Source organism: Elgaria multicarinata, chromosome 10 (assembly GCF_023053635.1).
Source record: "Elgaria multicarinata webbii isolate HBS135686 ecotype San Diego chromosome 10, rElgMul1.1.pri, whole genome shotgun sequence".
Taxonomy (NCBI): Eukaryota; Metazoa; Chordata; class Lepidosauria; order Squamata; family Anguidae; genus Elgaria; species Elgaria multicarinata.
In genome coordinates this window covers 22,182,519-22,207,005 of record NC_086180.1, presented here as the reverse complement: position 1 = coordinate 22,207,005, position 24,487 = coordinate 22,182,519, and the positions used below count along the sequence as shown (strand labels likewise).

Sequence of the window (24,487 nt, the reverse complement as noted above, 5' to 3'; positions counted from 1 at the left end):
GGTTTGGACATTATGCTTCGCAGTCATGGATTACTGACCTGATCATCGTTTGCCGAATAAAAGCGGAAGAGGCGGATGTGCTGCAGGCCGACAGATCTCTCCCTCCCACTCAATCACAGCAACCCATTAAATTCATGGGTTGTGGTTACTTGTGAACAGGACCACAGAGTCCTCCCACTGGTCCATCTAGCCTTGTATTGTTGAAACTGCATGGCTGCTGCTCTCCAAGGATTTCATTCTCTCTCACTGTCAATGATGTTACGCTTACTCCGGTCAAGGAAGCTCGTAGTCTTGGCTTCATATTTGACTCATCGCTCTCCTTTATTCCTCATATTGAGGCAGTAGCTAAATCCTGTCGTTTTTTCCTGTATAATATTGCCAGGATTCGATCATTTCTGTCTATCTCTTCTGCCAAGACGCTTGTTCATGCACTGGTTATTTCTCGGTTGGACTACTGCAACCTTCTTCTCTCTGGCCTTCCTTCTTCTCACATCAGTCCACTGGTTTCTGTCCACGACTCTGCCGCTAAGATCATCTTCCTGGCTCGCCGCTCTGACCATGTTACTCCACTTCTGAAATCTCTTCATTGGCTTCCAATTCACTTCAGAATCCAATATAAACTTCTCCTGTCGACCTTCAAAGCTTTTCACGGTCTAGCTCCTTCCTATCTTTCCTCTCTCATCTCACACTATTGCCCCGCTCGTCCTCTTCGCTCCTCTGATGCCATGTTTCTCGCCTGCCCAAGGGTCTCTTCTTCCCTTGCTCAGCTTCGTCCATTTTCCTCTGCTGCCCCTTACGCCTGGAACACTCTTCCAGAACATCTGAGATCCACAAGTTCAATCGCAGCTTTTAAAGCTCAGCTAAAAAGTTTTCTTTTTCCTAAAGCTTTTAAAACTTGATGTTGTTTGGACTTTACACTGTTAGTTTTACCCTACCCTGTGCCTGTTTACCCTACCCAGTGCCTGTTTACATTCTCTTCCCCTCCTTATTACTTTACTATGATTTTATTAGATTGTAAGCCTATACGGCAGGGTCTTGCGATTTACTGTTTTACTCTGTACAGCACCATGTACATTGATGGTGCAATAATAATAATAATAATAATAATAATAATAATAATAATAATAATTTAGGCAGGAATTTTTCCAGCCTTACCCGGAGACATCAGGGATTGAACCTGGGACATTCTGCATGCAAAACAGGTGCTCCATCACACTGAGTTATGCCCCCTCCCAACATGTTTAGCATTAGGGACCTGTTTAGCATCCCTTCTCGTTCGGCCCCTTTCTTGCTAGCGTGGAGACTTCTTAAAAATAATGCCAATGAATCTCTTTAGTCCATAGGGGTATTGTGGGAATGTGCATACAGCATCTCTTACATTTTTAAACAGCTGCTCATGAATTTCTAAGGCAAAAACATAACCTTTGCGAAGCTGGCAACGTTCCTGGAATGTATGATGCTATTGCCACTCACCTAACAAGCTCTTACCGAAAGATGCCGCTTTGTCATCAAGGTCATCGTAGCTGGAATGTCAGCAGTGTCCCTGACATCATCACATTAAAGTGCGCTGTCATTAAACAGCTGCAAAAATTGTAGCCCTGGGAATGTCTGTTTCCCCTTGTGTCTCTCTTGGCAACTGGCATCATCACAAATTCAAGGGGCAAAAGTGTTCATTTTAAATACTGGTCCATCTTTAGACAGCACATGCCCCATTTTCCTTGTGAACTAATAATGGTTCATTCCCTCCGCTCCCTATGTATCAGTGGGGTTTTTTCTGTGTGTGATTCTGGAGGCATTTCTGTGTATGTTTTACTCATGGGAGAAAGCATACCCCTGAGATTTCTTTGCCCCGCAGAGCTGCTTTCGAATATGCAAATGCATTACAAATTTATTCACTGTTCATAAAACACTTTAAAACTGCCTCTTGAGACAGTAGATCTCACTCATTAGGAGAACAAAATTCTACACCATCTCGGCCCAATTTTTGTGATCATTTTGGATGTCATCATAAAAAGGTACTTCCACCTACTGTTTTAGCATAATGTGGTGTTCTTCCACATAGTAAAATTAAGTTAACACATCCACAGAATTGGTAACAATGCTCATATACTATGATGGGGGTCTGGAGGAATTATCATCCAACACCTCATGATTGTGAATTTTGTTGATTATAATAATAATAATAATAATAATAATAATAATAATAATAATAATAATAAAAATTATTTCTTACCCGCCTCTCCATTCTGATTGAGGCGGGGAAAAACAATAAACAATAAAATACATAGAACTGAATTAAAACATAATATACATTGTTAAAACATCCTAAAATCATTTCAAAAACACCCTAAAATCATTTTAAAACATCTTAAAATTACACTGGATAGGCCTGCCAGAAAAGATCAGTCTTAATAGCTTTCTTAAATGCTGATAGACTGTTAAGTTGACGAGTCTCATCCGGCAGGCCATTCCACAGTCTGGGAGCAGCAGAAGAGAAGGTCCTCTGGGTAACAGTTGTCAATCTAGTTTTTGCTGACTGAAGTAGATTCTTCCCAGAGAACCTGAGTGTGCGTGGTGGATTGTACAGGATAAGGCAATCCCGCAGGTAGCCTGGACCCAAACCATGTAGGGCTTTAAAGGTGATAACCAACACTTTATACTTTGCCCAGAAACTAACTGGCAGCCAGTGAAGAGATTTTGAATCTGGTGTAATGTGGTCACCTCTAGGTGCACCAGTGACCAGCCTGGCTGCCATATTTTGAACTAGTTGAAGTTTCCGGACTAGGCACAAAGGTAGCCCTATGTAGAGCGCATTGCAGAAGTCGAGCCTTGAAATTACCAGCACATGCACTACCATCTTTAGGTCTTCTAACTCTAGGAAGGATGAAAAGCACTTACTTTGGTATGGAAACTGCTTAGAGATTGTTATATCAAGTAGTATACAAGTATTAAGAATACACACACACACACACACACACGTAAACATGGATGTCTAAGGCAGAACCAACATTTCATGTTTGCCTCATTTCATGTTGGCACTGAAAAGCACCCCCTGCCTTTCCCCATGCTCACTGATTCTCAGCTTGTTGCAAGCATCTTTACATTGCTTCCATGCTGTTTTTCCTCTGCATCTTTTCCCTCCTTTTGTGCCTTCACTATCCTTGACCTCACTGACTCTCAATGCCATTTAATTCCATTGAGTGTGGTGACCTATGAGATTATGCTGTTAATGCGACCTCTGTGATGACAAAACCATACAAGTCCCTATATAACCAATCAGATTAAATGGCAATGCAGGCAGAAGAGATGGAGGACAGTAAGGCCAAGTAAGAAAAATGAAATTCATGCTGGAGCTGTGGTCAAAGGAACAGAAGAGCACTGAACAGCATCAAAACAAGGCAACATGCAGCAAAATTGTTTTGTTTCCAGTAATTTCTTCAGCTAAGTAAAATGTACCATTTTCAAGGTGAATATCAAAGTTACAGAACATTCACTGCAGCCCTAATAAACTGTACATGTGGTTCCAGGGCATGGACTGAGGACACATGATACAGCCATCTTGCTGAAGCTAAGCTGGTTTGGGTCTGGTTAGTGCATGAATAGGAGAACCCCATGTCTTGAATCCCATGATGGAAGAAAGACAGGACGTTAGCATACTAAATAAACGAATACTTGAACAAAGCTCAACAACACCTTGAGATTTCCTTATTGTATGATATTATTATTATTATTATTATTTATTTATTTATTTATTTATATAGCACCATCAATGTACATGGTGCTGTACAGAGTAAAACAGTAAATAGCAAGACCCTGCCGCATAGGCTTACATTCTAATAAAACCATGATAAAACAATAAGAGAAAGGGAAGAGAAAGCAAACAGGCACAGGGTAGGGTAAACAGGCACTGGGTAGGGTAAAATTAACAGTATAAAGTCAGAACAAAATCAAGTTTTAAAAGCTTTAGGAAAAAGAAAAGTTTTTAGCTGAGCTTTAAAAGCTGTGGTTGAACTTGTAGTTCTCAAATGTTCTGGAAGAGCGTTCCAGGCATAAGGGGCAGCAGAAGAAAATGGACGAAGCCGAGCAAGGGAAGTAGAGACCCTTGGGCAGGCGAGAAACTTGGCATCAGAGGAGCGAAGAGCACGAGCGGGGATACTGCATTATGTACTAAGAGCAGAACAGTACATCAAAGAAAATGAGTGAATACAGATTTATTTATTTATTAAATTTATATACCGCCCCATAGCCAAAGCTCTCTGGGCGGTTTACAAAAGTTGACCATTCACCATATGGTATATTACTACAAAGGAAGCCTGTCCACTAGGGAACTCAGAGAAATCCACAACGGAATCAAATGAATCCGACCCGTGGATTCTGCAGTGGATGGGCTTTCCCCCCTGTCGGGTGGATTCTGTGGATTTGTAGTCCATTTTTCTAACCTTCTGGAACTTTGCACAAATTACGTTGTAGAAAAAATATGCAAAAATAATTTAAATCAAAGGCCAAAAATGTGCAGTTCTTCCATAAGCTAAAGTGTGAAAATTCACAAGGTTTTTTTGGGGGGAATTTGCACATTTTGGGGGAAATTTGCGCACGTGTGAATTTGCGCAAATTCGCATTTGTGCACATTTGGAAACTGAAAATAATATCCAATTCCATTGATGGGCAGATGACGGAATGAAGGGTGCCTGATAATTTGCGAAACACAGACAGAATGGATTTTACACAATCCATACATCCTACTGTTCACGTGGTATGACTGTCATCTTTATCATTCTGCTGTGTAGGTGAGGAGAATTTTATCACACATCTGTATCTGATCAGTAAGGCATAGGAATTGTGATGCTCTTGGCTAACTCATCTCAAATAGATTATTTAATGCAGGGGTGCGCAGAAGGCAGTTTCTCATATTTTTGGACCTCAATTCCCAGAACCCCTTGCCAACATGGCCAATGGTCAGGAATGCTGGGAGCTGAAGCCAAAAACATCTGGAGTTCTACTTTCTGCCAACCCCGGATTTAATTTGTTTGCCACTTGGAAAAACTACAAGTTTGCATGCCTCTGAAAATCTCCTTAATGTAGTGAAGCAGTGGCATGTACAATAGTTTTTCCTTATGGTGAATTGCCATGGACAAAAATAAATAAATAAAATAAATAAATAAATAAATGGCCATCAGAAGCAAGACACTTGTCTGCAATGGCCTCTAATTCCTTGTTACCTCAATTTCAGATGCTGTTCTAACTATCTATCTGCTTTTAAAAGCCGTCTTCCTGCCATTTCATCCAAAGCACTTCACTGTTTAAAGTAATGGCTTCTAATATAATAGGCATAATACAAAAGGGGGAAAGGACAGGAAGAAAAGAGGAAAATGGACATTTTTTATGGTCAATTTATGAGGAAATTCTGAGAGAGGAGAAGCCAAATGTCAGCTGACCCCAGAAACTGATTGAAGAGGCCTAATTCTCTGTCCCTTGATGCACCAGAGGGTGTGTGCGCGGGCAGATAATGCAAAATAAAAAGGCATCTGCAAACATATTTAACTTTTACAATTGAGTTTGAGAACATAACACAGTGTGCTATTTGTGTATGTGTGTGCAAAGCATGGTGGGAAATAAGCGAATATTGTTGTTCAGGTTGTAAATCTTCACAGGCCATCAAGATTACTTTGAGGATTTTAAAATATTTCTCTTTAAAATATTCTAGGCTCTGGTATAAAACAAGAACAACCCACACACAGTTAGGATTAGAAAAATACCACCTCCCCCCCCCCACCGCACCAAACCCGGCTGTTCTTCTCGCTGGCTGATACAAATTGGGCCCAATTTACAAGGAGGCTATTATGCATCGGTTTTGCCAAGACACCCCCTGATGAGTTGACAGGTTGTAAGATACTAAATGTGGCTAGTGGAAAAGCTGACAGGGGATTAGGCATCGTTCCTGTCATTGTTATCAAGCTTTCATGGGTGACTCTGGCTCAGGTATTATTTTCAAAGAAAAGGTTAATTATCTGACACAAAGCAACCAAAGTAAATCCACCCCCAATCATTCATTCCACAGTTAACTCGATAGTCCTTGTTCTTTAAAATCCCAGACTGGAGTAGATAATTGGCAAATGGGCCATGATCCAAGCTTTCTTCACAGTGCCTTTATCAAAAGTCTTTAGTAACTGAAAAGTTCTTCTTTCTTCATCCCTTTTTTATTATCTTACTTGTAATGCAAACTTGCAAGTGTAGATATAACTCACCCCAAGCTCTAGAGATGGACAGCATATAAGTATATTTGTGTGCTTAGCTGTGTTTTTAATGTATTTGCTTTGCTGTTGTTTTAACAGAGTTTTTACTGTAAATTTTTACAACATCTATAAATTCACTATCACAAGATGTAGTGATGGCCACCAATTTGGATGGCTTTAAAAGGGGTTTGGATAAATTCCTGTATGAGAAGACTATCAATGGCTACTAGCCCTGATGGTTGTGTGCTCCCTCCAGTAAAAAGCCTGTGTGCACCAGTTGCTGGGGAATGTGGGTGGGAGGGTGCTATTGCACTATGTCCTGCTTTGTTGGTCCCTGGTCGACAGCTGGTTGGCCACTGTGGGAACAGAGTGCTGGACTAGATGGATCCTTGGTCTGATCCAGCACGACACTTCTTATGTTCTTAAGAGCCATGCAGCCACCTTTTCCATCCCTGCAGCTCTCCATAGAGTCGAAGGGGTGGCAGCAAAGGTACGAGGAAGGGAATGCACAATGGCGGAAGGGGAAGAGCGAGGCATTGGCAACAGCAGATGGTCTCTCCTGTCTCAGGTGGTGAGTGACTTTGCCCTACAGGTACCACCACCACTGGCTCTCACTGTCGTTGGGATCAATTTCTCTTACTAGTACTATGCTCTTTCCTGTTCTCCTGGATATACACAAGGAACAATGGGACTGGTAGATCTTGAGAGAGCACATCACACAGGGAAGCACAAATATCATGGACTCTCAAACTAGATGAATAAACTAGGTGAATCAACTACAAGTTCTAGGGAACATATTCACTAGTCAGAATGTTGCTTGTTCAGTCCTAACGCTGCTTATGATTGGCCCTAGCAAATCTCACAAGAAATGGACGATAGGTACATAGATACAGGGAAATAACCTTCCATAAATAACCTCGAACATGATCTTCAAATTATCCTCATTTCCTGTTCCCTCATGCTAATAGGGTTGCAGCCTGAGCCAAGGCCCCCTGGATCTGCCTAGGCAATGCTTGTGATCAGCTCATGTCTCAACGCCCTGGGCCTTATCAGAATCAGCTCAGTCCCATATCTTTCACCATATTTTAGCCCAATCCAATTTCTTGCTACAAACTCCCATCAATGAGTTGTTGTCACCATTTCCCCTCTAGCATAGTTTCATAGCAATGTATTTTTTTTAAACAAACAAACAAAACAAAACCCTGATCCTTCAAATTAAACTCTGCTATAGACAATTCCATGACACCTTTATGTGGTATTATTAAACTGCTCCACACCCTGGTCAATGCAAACAGGTTACCTAATACAGGCAGGGTATAATCTGACAGCAAAAGGAAAAACAAAAATCTTCATTCCAATTAGAATAAGAAAAGCTAAAAAGGAAGACAAGCCCGGGGCCAACATTTCTGCTATTGTTTGTGTACCTGAGTAGAAGTATGAATATTAATGGCCTGGGTTTCAGAGACTAGACAAGCTTCTTTTATTGTGAAATTCAAGAGCTTTATTTCTCTTGACAGTAATTCACAGTTTTCCTACTGGCTAAATATTTTGTATACCAAGTTAAATGCAATAAGGCATTATTTAAAGACGTCATGAGCCTTCCCTATTCAGTTTGAGAAATTGCAGTCCCCTGTCCCTCCACAGGAGATGAGTGAGGGAAAAAGACAGACAATGTAAGTTGGGGACAGTATGAATACAGAGACAAATATCATGAGGCAAAGGCCATTTGGAATTAATGGAGGTCAAAAAGGAATGGCAAAGAATAACAATAGTAATAACAATGGGTTGGCCCCGATTGAGTTATTCAAACTTTCGTTTATTTATTTATTTATTTATTTATTACATTTTTATATCGCCCAATAGCCGAAGCTCTCTGGGCGGTTCCATTGCCATCAATATGAAAAGTTAGTCTAGACTTATTTAAATCCCATTGATCTCAGTTGGCTAAAAGTGGCATCCTATGCATGAAACTGAATCCTGGCAAGAGAAAACCTGTGGTTGAGTGGTCCCTTAGTTCAGGAGATAGGCTTATTGCTGGTTCTGGATTGGACTGCACTCCCTTTGAAAGATCAGATTCGTAATCCAGGGGTATCCCTATATCCATCACTGTTGCTGGAGGCTCAAGTGGCCATTGCAGCTCAGAATCCCTTTTACCAGCAACTCCTTTGATGATGGAACAGCACTAGCTGCCTAATTGCTGCATGGCCAGATTTAAGTTTTTGGTACTACTGTACAAAGCCCTCAACAACTTGGGACCAGGATACCTAAGAGAGCACCTTCTCTCTTACCAACCTGCCTGGTCACTAAGGTCATCTGAGGGCATGTTCCTGGTGGTTCCACATAGACCTATTGTCAGACTGAAATCCACCAGGAGAAGAGCATTCAGTGAGGTGCCCCCCTCCTATGAAATTCCCTGCCACTGGACATCAGGCAGGCACTCACTTTGTATTCCTTCTGGCACCTCCTGAAAATGTTGTTGTTCCGGGAAGCCTTCTTTGACTGACAACTATGGTTTTTATCAATATTCTGTTTTATAAAAAAACATAATTTTAATATGGTGTTTTAATCATTATTAGCATCATCATTATCATTGGTATTTTACTTCTTGTGTTCACTGCTGTGGAATATGTTTTGGATATGGAGCAGTATACAAAATTTTGAAAATAAATAAATAAATGCATGTTCAGACAGAAAAATCTCCTACAGGGAAAGGTTCATGGGCATCTAGGAAAGCTGGATTTGGCCTTCAGGCCTTTGGTTTCCCTTCCTCTGCTAGAGTATGCATGGAACATCACAGACAACCTGTGCATATTAGAAGGAAAGTTGGCCTCAGGGTTCAATGGTGGGCCTCTCATGGCCTCTATTCATGGCCTCTATTCATGGCCTCTATTCATGCTGGCCAAGCTCTGAAGCTTGAATTGGTCCTATTGTAGGATAGCACATCTAGTGCTACTGTCAAGCAAAACTGAAGTACTTTGGCCACATAATGAGAAGACAGGATACCCTAGAGAAGAGGCTGATGCTAGGGAAAGTGGAAGTCAAAAGGAAGAGGAGCCGACCAAGGGCAAGATGGATGGATGATATTCTGGAGGTGACAGACTTGACCTTGGGGGAGCTAGGGGTGGCGACAGCCGACAGAAAGCTCTGGCGTGGGCTGGTCCATGAAGTTACGAAGAGTCGGAAGTGACTGAACGAATAAACAACAACAAATCCCTTCCTTTTCAACTAGGAGAAACATGTGAAGAAACAGACTTTCTTAAAGGGCCATGAAAATTCTCAGAAGCAAACCAACCTTGAAGTGATGATCATGAGCTTTTGACAAAATAATATGGTTAGAAGTTTCCACCTGACCACCTTATCCACTACTATAAAATCAGATAAACTGTAGCAAAGAGCAAGTACACATCCATCATTTGGAAAACTTCCAAGGCAAGGAAGGAGACTCCGCAACCTAGTTAGACAATTTGGCTTAGCAGTAGACTGCTCTTATGTTAAGGAGCGTTTTTGGTTTGTCATGTTACAAACTGGATGGCAGGATTTGGGAAGGAACAAATAGATGAAGCTGAAGCTTTTACTTCTTCTATTTCTTAATCTGTAGTAAATTGCTGGATTGCAACCTGGTAAATTCATTCTTCCTAATGAATAAGTTAAATGCGAGCTAAAACCAATAGTTCTTATCCTAACTTCTTTACTTGGGATGCAAAACAGATAAATACATACATATGCATTCAAAAGAAAACTTGGTGAACCAGCTTATCTTTTCAAGAAAAAAAATATTTTTAAAAAAATATTTTTCATTTGAAAAAATTAAATAAATGAAGAATTCAAAACCCTTGTTTGAAATTGTAACACGTTCTATAAACCACTTGCCAAGTTCAGTATAGGATGATTGTTTTATGTGCTGTTAAAACTCTAATTCTACAGATAGCAGCAAAGTAGTCAGCAATTCAGAAGAGCTTTTTAATTGGTTGAGGGAAAAGGCCCTTACCTTTTGAATGCCTGCTTGGGATTCCTGCACATTATTCTCGGACCCGTTACTTCGGTTAATCATCTGCCACAGTTTGGAATACATGTTGTTCTTCTCAAAAGGGTTCATGCCTTTCACCCGGACATGCTCATAGACCGCAGAATCCAAAACAGTGCCATAAGGAATATCAGTCTGCCTGGAGAGATCCTGAAGAGACCTTAAGTGTTGGTGAAGATAAGAAACACAGGAGACATGATTCAACATTTTCAAGCTACTAGCAAGCAAAGGGCAACATGTATGACGACAGCTGTCAAGTCATTTTTATTTTGTTTTATATTATTCTTAAAAGTCAAAGCAAGGCTAAGAGAATTGCCTTTATAGTTTAAGGCACAAGGGAAACTATAGAGCTAGAGAGGAAAGCAAAGATAATGGATTTTTTAAACAATGGAGAACTGCAAGAATCAGGGCAGCACGAGTCATTTTCTTTTAAAGGGCAAAATAGGGTTTGGGTGTGTGTGTGTGTGTGTTAGATTTTTTAGGCCTTTATTTATTTCAGTCATATCTCACCTTTAAGATTCAAAGATCTCACAACGTGACTCCCAATCATTAAAAAAGAAATGAAAACAGCCATTAATAGTTTTAAAATATAGAAATGAAAAAAAATATGTATTGGATCCAATACTGGTCGTTCGATAGTAGAACGGAAACTGCTAGTGGAATAGAAACCACTAGCAGAACAGATTCCCCCCTCATAAGGAAATAAGAGATATGCTGGATCAGGCCAAGAGTCTGTCTAGTCCAGCTTTCTTTTCACCCTGTGGCAACCAGCTGCTTGTGGTAAGCCCAAAAATATGGTGTGAGTGCAATAGCACCCTCCCATCCACATTCCCCAGCAACTGGTGCACACAGGCTTACTGCCTCTGATGCTGGAGGTAGCATATAGCCATCAGGGGTAGTAGCCGTTGATGGGCATCTTGGGGAATTTATCCAACCCCCTTTTAAAGTTATCCAAATTGGTGGCCATCACTACATCTTGTGGTAGTGAGTTCCATAGTTTAACTGGCATCTTAGCCCTGCGGGGAAGAAGAAAGAGCAAGGGGACAGGAGCAGGCAGAGGAAACATCAGGGCACAACCCTGCCACTCGCTATGCACTGGAGCTAAATGTCACCAACTAGGAGACTGGTCTACCTGTAGAGCCATGCCATGTGATGCAGAACCCTGATCAGTCCCCACACATGCAGCCTCAACCAGTGGAGGATGGTGACTCCGTTTTGGGACTACGAATTCTTTCTGGCTTTCAGTCAGAACCAACCGGAACTCTAAAAGAGCTATTGAGCTGAACCCTATCCCCAATACTTGGAGGGCGGCAAGGCTTGAGTGTCAGAAATGCAATGGAGACGTGAGCCTGGCGAACCCATCTTCACTCTCCCCCCTCATGTGATGGGTGAGATGGTGCATCTGAGCGGGTTGTGAGAATCAGTTCACAACAGTGATCAATGATAACGTTCTATCACAATACAAGTATGCCTCATTTCCCAGGGATTAAATTTTTGTAGGAAGCAAGTTCTATTGTCACAGAGTATGAATGTAATTCTTGATAAGAATTCATTGTATTTCATAGGAGCGCTATTCTTAATTATCTGTGTATGCTGACTGTAAGTGATCAGTAACAGATGTGATTAGTTCTGTGTATGCTGCAAGATAACTGTGTGTAATGGAATGTATTCTTGAAAATAAGGGTAAGCATTCTTAGAAATGGAGCAAGGTTGCTACCAATGGGTCGGATCAAGTTCAAGAATGGGAACGCTGCTTAGCTTACCAGGGATAAACCTTAGGTTTAGCTAAGGCCTCAGATACACCCGTTCAAGTTTGGGAAACAAGCTAGTTGGATGGTGCGAGAAATAGTTGCTCGTCTCACTAGGTGGGATAATCATTCTATACAACCAAGATCTTCTGTACTACCTGCAATTAATAGTTTTGCAACTCAGGAGGCAGAAATAAGGAATCTGGTTACTGGGTACTAAGTCAGCTACCATACATGTTCGAAATGACAAAAATGGAGCCCCCTGTGATAAATATTTGGTCAATAGTTGGAAGGGGAACTGCTGGACCTGGAAAGCAGATCAAAGATGGGCTAAAAGTAAAAGTGAATCAGCATAGACCAGTGGGGCAGCTAGGTAATTTTAAGCTACAGCTGTGTGCAAATGGCCTCTCAAAGTTCCCCATCTTATTCATGCGCAAAGAAACTGTTTCATCGAATTCTTCGAACGGGTGAAGAAATTCTCCAACTGTTTCTCACAGATAGGATTTACAGTTGGCAGGGTTTGTAGCACAGCTTCTTTCCTTTTTTTGTAAGGTTTATTGGGTTTTTTGCACTGACACTGCAAATAGCAACATCATCCAGTGTTTTGAGGATTCCACTTTTCTCCCTCATTCTCAGGGCATTTCATAACTTAGTTTGAATTTCTTTTTGTGGTGTTTTTGAGAGTACCTAATCACCGCAAGGCGGCCAAGGGTGCTGCATGTGTATATGTGTTCCCTTTACATTATGCATCTCTCCTTTGCTCTGCAGCCTCCCAGGCCATCTGCAGTTCCTGATCTGAAAAAGGCCCATGATAGGAATTACCTCATGATGTCTTCTCCTGGGCTTTTACTGAAGTGCAGGAAGCCAAGGAGGCTACAGGCTGCCACAGAGATTATTGTATAATGAAAGACAGGGCACTAGCATAAACTCCTCAGCGTACACTCCTCATACACCTTTTTTTGTATGTTTTTGTGGTTTAAAATTGTACGTTTTTGTGATTTTAAATTTTGGTATATTGTTTTAAAGTTTTTTTATCCTATGTAAACCACCCAGAGAGCCTCAGCTATGGGGCGGTATACAAATGTAAACAATAATAATAATAATAAGTAAGGTATGCCCAAGTACCCTGAACCCAACCTAGGATAATTTCTCCTAAATTTCTTCTCCTTTGAATTTCTTTTTGGAAGCCATTTCTTTTCTATCAAATTAAATGAGAAAATACAAAATACAAGAGGAAAAAGTTGAAAAAATACAAGTTGAAAAAATACAAGAGGAATTTCAGCACAACACCCTTCTAGCTGGTCATGTGGATTGCTTCAGTTGTGAAGCACTCAACTAACATTTATTTTCTCTCCCCATCCCCACTGCCATTCCATAATGTACAACTGCTTCTACATTCCTGATAAGTTAGAACAATAAAAAAGGGTTCGCTGACTCTGATTTTAAACTGGAAGAACCTGATATAAAGAGCACTTGGCTGATATTCAGTATATTGAAATGTGTGTTGACTTTCGTCCCTTCATCTGAGGGAGAAACATGTTAGCAGGGCAACTTTAGTGAAGACTTCTGTGCTAGCACTTGAACAGAGGCTCCAAAGGAGAAAGATCAAAGAAGCAATGTTTACGGGTAAGTTGAAACCAGCTATCAGTGTAAAGGCTGAGATGAAACAAGCCCTGATGTTTATTAATGTGGTTTGATTGGCTGTTGAATACAGATGCTGATTGTTAATCCATGTTCCCTCACTGCGGTATGGCCTGTTCCTGATAGATTCTAGTTCAACTTATATGTGGTATTGTAGCATACTCTTGTTTGTGACTGCAGCTGGTATTTTATACTGACATGTTTCACATTTAAAATCTATAAATTTAAAATGTTAAAATCTATGAATTTTAATTTTTAAAATCCATGAATTAATAAACTGGATTTGCTACAGGTGGTCATTTGAATTGTTAAAATGTATATACTCTGAGCATGGGCAGTTTTACATTTAAGACTAACTTCAGACATAGCACCATCATGACTACATAGAGTTTGCTCCTGCTGCCTTCATCACCTAACACTGTTTGGTTGGTCATCGGGGGTCCTCTCGGCTGCATGGCCTTTGACTTCAGACCCACAGTCCAGGCCTAGTTGCACCAGTGGTAGTGACACTTTTCAAGCAATATCAGGTGAAGGGGTGCATGGGATCACATCTGTTGCCCCTGTGGATAGCTTCTCTCTACATTCACAGCTTATTCATTTAGAATGCACATAGAGTTGTACATGTATGGACTATATTCTGACCTGAAACTGAACATGTGTGGGGCAGGGCTTGCTACCATAAATTCACCCCCCCCACACACACACCCTGGGAGCAAATGCTGAGGGCTGGGTGTCTCCTGAAGAGGGACTCACATTCCATGGCCAAATCACCTTCATAGATACACATAAAAGAGTCTTTCATCTCTGTTTTGATGAACTCTGTATATTTTCCCACAAACCTAACAAACAGGGGTCCTGTTGTGCTGTGTTATATTTCACAGATAGATTTTTCCAGACTTCTGTTGCTTTGGTAATCCTCTAGCGACTTCATCTTATTGTCAGAGCATTTTCTTTTTACCCCCAGCCGTTCACTTATCCATGGACATATGCAAATTAGTCTTTATATATGGAGTTCTGAAATACCAGAAGCTTCAAATCAATGTTCTGATGGTCCCTAAATTCTGCGGACCTGACATATTTCCCTCTATTTACCCATCCTTGTGGACCACTTAACCATGCCTTTATTTTTTTAATGACATTCATTAGGCTTTCTGAAGGACTGCTGCAGTCCAACACCTAGGGCCCATTAAGACTTTGCTGTCCCAAATTAGCTTCATGTAAATGCACAAATCTAACCGATGACACTTAAGGACAGATAAAAGGGCTGGATGTGTGCAGTCTTTTGAAAACCCAACACCACATTACAAAATGCTCATGTAAGACATGAGATAATGTTAACACAAACTTATAAGATGTCACAGGCTTCATTAGAGTTGGAAGAAACCTGGAGATGAGGTCATCTAGTGTAGGAAATGGTGCTCAGTAACAAAACTAATCGATAACCTTGGGCCAGTCACAGTAGATTTATTTATTTATTTATTTATTTATTTATTAAATTTATATACTGCCCCATAGTCGAAGCTCTTTGGGCAGTTTACAAAGCTCCCTGTGCATCCCTGCATGTTGGACATGGAGTGATGCACAGGGTAGGTATACCTCATAACAGGCAAACAGCTCTGAGCATTGTTGTGCTCAGGAGTTGGCACTGTAAGGCAATTGCTGAAGCTTAGACCCCACTATGGTTTCAATCACCTTATGTCCAGCACCCTCAGCTTAATCTACTTCAAAGTGTCATTGTGTTGTACATCAGCTTAAGATCCTTGGGGGGAATGCTGGATGCAAATATAACATAAGAATTGTCTTGTTGGGTTGAACAAATCATTCTATCTCTAAAAGCAGCTACCTTTGGAAGCTTATGGGCGGAACATGATAGAATAGCTATTTCCTTTGCTTGTCTGCAGCAATCAGAGATAGACTGCTTCTGATCATGGAAGCTCAATAGCTAATACTTACCTTACATGAATTTGTCTATTCTCCCCGCCCCCCACACTCCTAGTCTCTCTACATTTTAAAATGGCTAAGCAAGTAGAAGCAACAATATTTATTAGCTCTTTCTTGACCCCTCTGCAGCAGCAATTGCAGGTTTTTCATTTGTACTTTACTCTGTAAATGTAACAAACAACAAACTGAAATGGGAACTTGGAGCTCAAGCAAATATCAATCCTTTGTGTGTACTTGTTTGGACTGACAAAAGAGATGCTCGTGCATCCCTATATCAATCATGGATTCATCAAGACTTTCCCAAAGAGTCTCTGAAAGCTACTCAAAATTTTGGAAATCTCCTTGAAAGTTTTAAAAGTTATTTTGCACCCAAAAATATATATTGTAAGGCCTCAGTCTAGAGACTGCCTTGAATTTTCAAGAATCAAGGACAATGCATTTCAGTTTATCTTCTGTTTCATAATGAGTTGGCCTGCCAGTCTACGATGACCAATGTGATCATTCCCACCAGAAACACAATCAGGTTTCTGGGACAGTGGCAACAGATGGAGTACTGGCCCACTGAGCTCCAGTCAGATCCAGTTAATGTCTAGTCTGCTGATGGCAGGGGAGAGTTGTAGAACTGGATGAAACAGTACCTAGGTAAACACTGTGCTGAATCATGACATTCCATTGGCTAGCACAAGTGTGTAAATGAACATCCTGGACACTGTGGTTGTTTGCCTGTGACCAGGGCCAGATCTACACCAAGCAGGATAAGACACTTTGAAAACGGTTTGAAAATGGTATATGGAGTGTGTCCCGGGCCCCAACAGTTGTCAGTACTGTTATAAACTGTTTTAAAGCAGTAGTGTAGATTCTGCCTAGTTTTGCAAAGTGCAATCCAAAACATATAAGGCTCTCCTGTTCCCCTGATACCCTCAGAATTCTGGCCTGGATTCTGCTGATTAAAGGGCTGGATCATCTCCCCTATGAGGGAAGGTTAGATCAACTGGGATTGTTTAGCTTAGAAAAAAGGAGGCGAAGGGGAGACATGATAGAGGTGTACAAAATTATGCACGGTGTGGAGAATGTGGCTAGGGAGACATTTTTCTCCCTCTTTCAAAATACTAGAACTTGGGGTCATCCCATGAAACTGATTGGTGGGAGATCCAGGACAAATAAAAGGAAGTACTTCTTCACACATTGCATAGTTAAATTATCGAACTCACTACCATAATTTAAAAGGGGGTTGGATAAATTCCTGAAGGTGAATGCCATCAATGGCTACTAGCCCTGATGGTTGTATGCTATCTCCAGTATTTGAGGCAGTAAGCCTGTGTGCACTAGTTGCTGGGGAACGTGGGTGGGAGGGTGCTGTTGCACCATGTCCTGCCATATTTGTTCCTGGCCGATGGCTGGTTGGCCACTGTGTGAACAGTGTGCTGGACTAGATGGACCTTTGGTCTGATCCAGTATGGTAGGATGTTCTTATGTTCTTATGCTCATCTATGTTCCTATTAACAAGATTTAATGTTTCAGATTGTCAAAGCTTTGAAGTAGTACCAGCTCCAGGTTTTGGAAAGTCATTGAGCAAGACACTCTCCATGCCCCCACTTCCTCAGTGAGTCTATCTTTTAACCAGCATTGCCATCAGCTGCAATTGCTCCTCATCCTCTTTCTCATCATTGCTACCACTTGTTTGCTTGTCAGGCATAGAACCAGTGAGCACGTGGGCATCTACTGGTGCTCCTTCTCACCACCACCGTTGCCTGCACCAGAGTGAAAGGCAGGTGAACAAGAAGGTTGCAATGGTGAAGAGAAGAAGCAAGTCCAAGAGGTTGTTGTCAGTGGCCCCTGTTGGGCTGTGGTCCTTTGGCAGCTGGCCACCCATATCTACCTTTGTAGTATTGTAATGAAGGATACTGTAAAAAAAAAAAAAAGTAAGGTATTGCCATTTATAGTTTCTGATTGCCAGGATTTCTCTTAATAAGCCTCTGCATCTCCTGACAGTGCTCTCCACAACATCACACCATATACCACAGCGTCCTGTCACTGTAAGGGTATTTGCTGTGCACATTATGGGAATGGGGTAGGAGAAAGGAGTTCATAAGTCCCCTGCTTCTAATGAGAACACCTTGCAATTTTTAATCAGTTGCTTACGGGACTCAAGGTGGCCATATAATTCCCCAGCATTACAGCCAACACAGCAATTTCCCTACATGTATTGCTGTTAGTATAAATGATCGGTGCAACAGATGCTGCAGAACAGTCCATTGGGATGCAGCAATGGGAGAAATAATTTCCTTGCACATCTTAAAACTCTAGAAGTTATTCTTTTCATCTCTTACAAGGCAAACCAAAGCAACGCCACAAATTAGTTTGCTTTTCCACCATTTCGGCGGGGAGACAATCACAGCATAAGATAAATGAAGCATGGTTATTAACAGAAGGACTCGATACAAAGAAATCAGCGGCCTACACTCAGAGGAGAGGTGAGGCTCAATAGAGGAACACACACATGCAGAAGCTCTCCGATTCAATACATGTCATCTCCGAGGTAGAAGGTAATGTGAAAGAGCTCTGCCTGAGATTCTGGACTGCTACCCATACTCAAAAGTAGGAATAATCAGCTATGGAGAAATAGCCTGACCTAGCATAAGGCAGTATTCTATGTTCCCATCTCAGATTTCCAATCCTGGACATTACTGGCTACATTATTCTGCCAAAAACAAATCCAAAAATTTCAATAGCCTAGATGAAGCATAAGGCATGCCTCGGATCAGGACCGGAACCCCCTCCCTAAAGAGCACATCCTGCCCCCCCCGCCATGCCCCCACAATCAAGGCACAATCTGCCTGTGCTGTAACTTTGCTGGCAGGATTGGACCAAGTTTGGGCTGACCCACTTTGGGCTTCTGTCATTTTTAGGATGAACATCAGACCTGGAATTCACCTACATCACAAACGTATATTGCTTTTATACCTGTTTTGCAAGCAGAGCTTCCCCAAACAATCCTGGAACTGTAGTTAAATAATAATAATAATAATAATAATAATAATAATAATAATAATAATAATAAATTTCTTACCCGCCTCTCCCTTTGGATCGAGGTGGGGAACAACATTAGTACAACAATACAATATAAATCAAATACATAAAATTAATTAAAAGAGGATATAAAACCAATACAAAATCAAAATAACAATCAACACATCTTAAAAATTCTTGGTTTAAAATTCATCTGGGTAGGCCTGCCAGAAAAGTCTAGTCTTTACAGAGATCTCTAGCCCTCCAGACCCACCCCCCACTTCACTCTCCAGAATTACAGTTGGGCTGAAGGGGTGACTACAAACCTAATTTCACTGCGTGGCATTGCAATGTCTTAAGAAGCAACGGCTCGAAGGTGTATGTGAAACCCTAATGCAAATGGGTCAATACGTCCACTCAAATTGGTTTCTTAAATAATAATAATAATAATAATAATAATAATAATAATAATAATTTATTTTATTATTTATTTTATTTATTATTACATTAATATACAAAAAAACCATCAAAAGCACAAAAATAACAATATCCATTTAAAACAACTATTCTGGGGTCAGTTAAAAACTCAGCATATGTTGTTAACTCCCTGGGAGAAGAGAAAAGTCTTGACCTGGTGCCAAAAAGATAACAATGTTGGCGTCAGGCGAGCCTCATCAGGGAGATCATTCCATAATTGGGGGGCCACCACTGAAAAGGCCCTCTCCCTTGTTGCCATCCTCCGAGCTTCCCTCGGAGTAGGCACTTCTAGGAGGATCTTAGATGGTAAGCATAGTGTACGGGTAGGTTCATGTCAGGACAGGCATTCCATCAGGTATTGTGGTCCCAAGCCGTGTAAAGCTTTATAGGTTAAAACCAGCACCTTGAATTGGGCTCAGAAACGTACAGGCAGCCAATGTAAGCGGGCCAGAGTCAGTCTTATATGCTCGAACCTTCTGGTTCCTGTTATCAATCTGGCCGCTGCATTTTGCACAAGCTGCAGCTTCCGAACCATCTTCAAAGGCAGCCCCCATCATAATGATTATTATTAAGATGATACTTTAGCTGCACTACTGCCAACCTAACATTTATGCTGCTGCAGCTCATAAGGACAGGATGCCAGGTTCCCAGTATCTCCCGAGTATCAACTCCCCAGTATCTCTTTTTAAAGCAACAACAACAAAACAATAACACATGTTGTTCTTGTGCCTGTTGTTGGTCCTGACAGTGCATAATTCCTCACCAGTGCTATGGCAGAATTGTAAGGTGTCCATCACATGCACGTTAGGAATTTTAAGGAATATTTAGATGACTGTACATGGCAAAGAACAACAAGTTGGCTGACTCTGAGGGTGCTATTAGAGCCGTCTTGTTGTGCAAACGCTGTCTGCTAGGGAGCAATTAGTCACTAAATAACGAGGGCAAGCATCTCATTGCTTATTCTGAAGCACACTCATTTATGACTCTAATTCAGATAAAGCCTTGCCCGGGCAGTCGTGTTCTCCCTCCCTCTGTCTGCAGTTACAAGTATCCATTCCAAGTAAGCCGGGGAGACAGGGCACAGGGAGACATGTATAGTGACGCCCTGCAATGACAGCCATGTCAGAAAGTAATAATAGTGCTAGCTGGGTGAGATATATATATATATAGATCATGGTGGGTTGGGAAAAGAACAGCATTCTCTCTTTCTCTAAATCCAAGTATTTATTGGCATTCAGTTTCAAAAGCCCTCTCCAAGAGAAGCACTGTAAATTAGGGATGTGCTCCACTTCTAATCGGACCGGAGAAGCAGTAGCGGAGCGGGGGGCTTCGCCTGCCCTTAAGGCGGAGGCGAAGAGGATTGGAGGGCCAGTGGAGCGTGGCGAAGAGGATCGAGGTGAAGGCGGATCCTTCGCCTCGATCCGGAGCTCCGCCGGAAAGGTAAGTGGGGTTTACCGGGCCCTGCCGCTGTTGCTGTCGCCCATGCGGCGACAGCAGCAGGGCCCGGTAACGCCCCCCTGCCCTCCTCTCCCTTACCTGCCTCCGTCCACGGTCCGTCAGCGTCTCCAATTGAGCCCTTGGTTCCAGCAGGAAGTCTGGGCCGCATTTGCGGCCCAGACTTCCTGGTGGAACCGCGGGCTCAATTGAAGACGGTGACGGACCGCGGACGGAGGCAGGTAAGGCCCCCCTCCCCCTTGGTCCCTTACCGGGCTCTGCCGCCGTCGCCGCATGGGCGGCGATGGCGGCAGGGCCCGGTAACCCCCCTATGGGGGGGGGACTGGAGCTCCGATCCGGATCCGGAGCTCCGAGCGGAGCGGAGTGGGCACAGGCGGAGTGGGGGCGGGGCGGAGCGGGCCGATCCGAAAATGGCAGATCTTAAAGTGAAGCTGAGTGGGGGGTCCGTGCACACCCCTACTGTAAATAGCCTTGTTTGGGCAGGTGGAAGCCCTACGGACATTCTCGGGTTCATCTGAGTAAGGGCAAAAGTAAATGGAACGGTTTTGTCTATGTAGCTTTATGAACAGGTTATACCAAAGGGAAGACAATTATTATCTATGGTTTAACTCTGTTATTTGCTAACCAGAGAAACAGGAAGACAGTATGCCTATTTACACCAGTTGCTGGGGAACATAGGTGGGAGGGTGCTTTTGAACTGTGTCCTGGTTGTGGGTCCCTGGTTAACAGCTGGTTGACCATTGTTTGAACAGAATGCTGGACTAGCTGGAGTTTTGGTCTGATCCAGCATGGCTCTTCTTATGTTATTATGTTGTTATATCCTATTTTGGTAACAGATTTATCAAGGTCTGTGAAGAAGGGCCATAATAGTAACACACATGCTTTGCACAAAGGGAAGTCCTGGCATTTTCACTTAAGGCAGTGGGTAGGCCACCACTAGGATCTGTATTCCCCTCCACTACCACCCCACCCCAGTTGGAACTCACCAGTGGCTTCAACACCACCCCTGCTCCCAAGAAGCTTCAAGGAGTACCATTTTGCTTGCCAATAAGGAGTGTGCTCCGCCGTGCGCCTTATTTCTTTGCAAAATCGCTGTGATTTTTGCTGCTGCAGGGAATGCAGCACTGGTGTGTGTGTGTGTGTGTGTGTGTGTGTGTGAAAAATGGCCATGGGGGCCACATGTAGCCCATGGGCCTTTTGTTACCTACCTCAAGAGGAATATAGTTCTTAATGCAGGGGTAGAACTGGGCTAGATGGGTCGTCATTCTGACTTAGTGTTTGGTGGTTTGTAAGGTGGCCCACTTCCTACCACTTTCAGAGGTCCTTCTACTCACTTCTTCTGGTGAGGGGGGAGGCAAAGAGCCACCCACCAGGCAACCAGGAGCTCCTTGGCTCAATGGGCAGAGCAGGGCAGTGGCAGTAGGAAAATTGGTGGAGCAGATGTCCAAGTGCCCTCGCTACATTATGGATAATTGTGGCTCTAGGGAACACATAACTCCTCCCCTCTCCCTTGCGGTGTTTGTGCCAACTTACTGGATGGAGTTCTCAATACGAGTGATGGTGAGAAAAGCTGCTAGATTTGCCGTATAGGATGAGATGACAATCAAGGCGAAGAGCCACCAGGCGCCCATCATCATCCGTGTTGCCAACGTTGTATAGGGAACCTCTCCTCCTATTGAGCAGGGAAGAAAAAGTGAGAAGAAATCTAATTACAGAAGGCAACTTCCTTATCAGCTTCCTGATTCCACATAAAGCAGCTTGCCTGATACCAGTAGGGATTGCCACAACCGTAGTGGATAGCATGCCAGCCTTTAACCTGTGAGACTGGAATTTAAATCCTGCTTAGCTTTGGGAGCTTCAGGATCTCCCACAATATCAAGATTACCCAATTGGGCAGTGGTGTAGTGGTACATTTTGACAGATCTCCACAGGGAGTCCAAAAAAGCAGGCAGCTGCATGGATCCCTATCAACAAACCAGTTCTAGCCATTCTTATCTCCATCAGGAGCAGGTCTTTTGTAAAGCTAAGGCTCCGAATTGCTCATTCAAAACCAAGCCACCCCCCAAATATTTTGCATTGCAACAGGGGTAGTTCACGACATTATATTGTTTCTGGGAAAATCCATTTCATCCCAACTGCTATGAGAATTGCAGCTAAGCTCAGAAGGAACAGGAAAGCCTGAGCAAGGTGGCAGATAACATCAACATCCCTGCTAATGAAAAAGCCCTGATGCTTCGATCCTGGGAGTCCTGGTTCAACTACGCCACTGCACCCTTCAGCAATTGTCAGGGGCAGCCACCACTGGCTACAGCCTCCATTTGTGGAAGGAGCTTTGAAAAGAAGGCCCCAGTAATGGGAAAAAGGTGAGATATAAATAAATATAACAACAGCAACATAAGAACAAAAGAAGAGCCATGCTGGATTGGATCAGACCAAGGGGCCATCTAGTCCAGCATTCTGTTCACACAGTGACCAACCAGCTGTCCACGGGAAACCCGCAAGCAGGACATGGGTACAACAGCACCCTCCTGCCCATGTTCTCCAGCAACTGGTGCACAAAAGCATACTGCCACAGACACTGGAGGTAGCACATAGCCATCAGGACAAGTAGCCATTGATACACTTGTCCTTCAGGATTTTTTCTAACCCCCTTTTAAAGCCATCCAAGTTGATGGCCATTGCTACACTTTGTGGTAGTGAATTCCATAGTTTAACTATGCACTGTGTGAAAAACTACTTCCTTTTATCTGTCCCGAATCTTCCAACCAATCAGCTTCATGGGATGTCCCCGGTTCTAGTATTATGAAAGAAGGGGGAAATGTCTCCTTATCCACTTTCTCCACATGATGCATAATTTTGTACACCCCTCTCATGACTCCCCTTACCACCCTTTCCCCCCAAGATAAACAATCCCAGCTGTTGTAACCTTCTCTCATTGGGGAGTTGTTCCAGCCCCTTGCGCCAGTACAAACTGTGGCAGCTCCTCTCCTAAGAACACAAATGAAAGCAATAGGTTGGTCTAGCTCTCTTTCTAGGCAGAAGTCATACCACCATAGATGAATGCTGAATCTGTCTGGATGGTGGCCCATAACTAGGGATGTCTGAGAATTTTGTTTCTGTTTCTTAAAGACCAGAACTTCACCTATTCACATCTGCGAACATGACTGGATTTTGCAGGCAAAGCTTGCACATTCTTGAGTTCACAATGCCCGTTCACAAAATGCATACTTTAGAAGAAGGTGCACTTTAAAAATCAACCTTTGGGGAAAATTTGCATTTTCACATTTTATCAATTGGGGGGGGGGGTAAGGATTTGGGAGCACACATAAAAAATGTGCATCCAAACATGCATTTTGGTGAGGATTTCCCATTTGAATAGGAAAGGTGGGGGGAAAGGCTTACAATCAGAAACAGTGGAGCTTGGTCAACGATGTAGACCAAGCTTCAAAGTAGAACTGGGAGAACCTTGATGAACTGAAGCCTTTCTGGTTCCCCCATCCCTTCCCATAAGACATGTTACTTGTGAGGGTTATTTTATTATTATTATTATTATTATTATTATTATTTATTTATTTATTTATATAGTACCATCAATGTACATGGTGCTGTACAGAGTAAAAGAGTAAATAGCAAGGCCCTGCCGCATAGGCTTACAATCTAATAAAATCATAGTAAAACAATAAGGAGGGGAAGAGAATGCAAACAGGCACAGGGTAGGGTAAAACTAACAGTGTAAAGTCCGCACAACATCAAGTTTTAAAAGCTTTAGGAAAAAGAAAAGTTTTTAGTTGAGCTTTAAAAGCTGCGATTGAACTTGTAGTTCTCAAATGTTCTGGAAGAGCGTTCCAGGCATAAGGGGCAGCAGAAGAAAATGGACGGAGCCGAGCAAGGGAAGTAGAGACCCTTGGGCAGGCGAGAAACATGGCATCAGAGGAGCGAAGAGCACGAGCGGGGCAATA

The 24,487-nt window shown here is 42.5% G+C and overlaps 1 protein-coding gene across 1 annotated transcript in view; it reads right to left on the bottom strand.

Moving 5' to 3' along the window:
• The window catches only part of GRID2 (glutamate ionotropic receptor delta type subunit 2), a 1,050,481-nt gene that overhangs the window by 149,260 nt on the left and 876,734 nt on the right, over positions 1-24,487 (bottom strand). Inside the window, exons 12-13 of the mRNA XM_063135400.1 lie at positions 22,062-22,200; positions 10,222-10,417 (exon numbers count right to left, since the gene is read on the bottom strand). Of these exons, the coding sequence (XP_062991470.1) occupies positions 10,222-10,417; positions 22,062-22,200 (335 nt within the window). The remainder of the gene's footprint in view (positions 1-10,221; positions 10,418-22,061; positions 22,201-24,487) is intronic.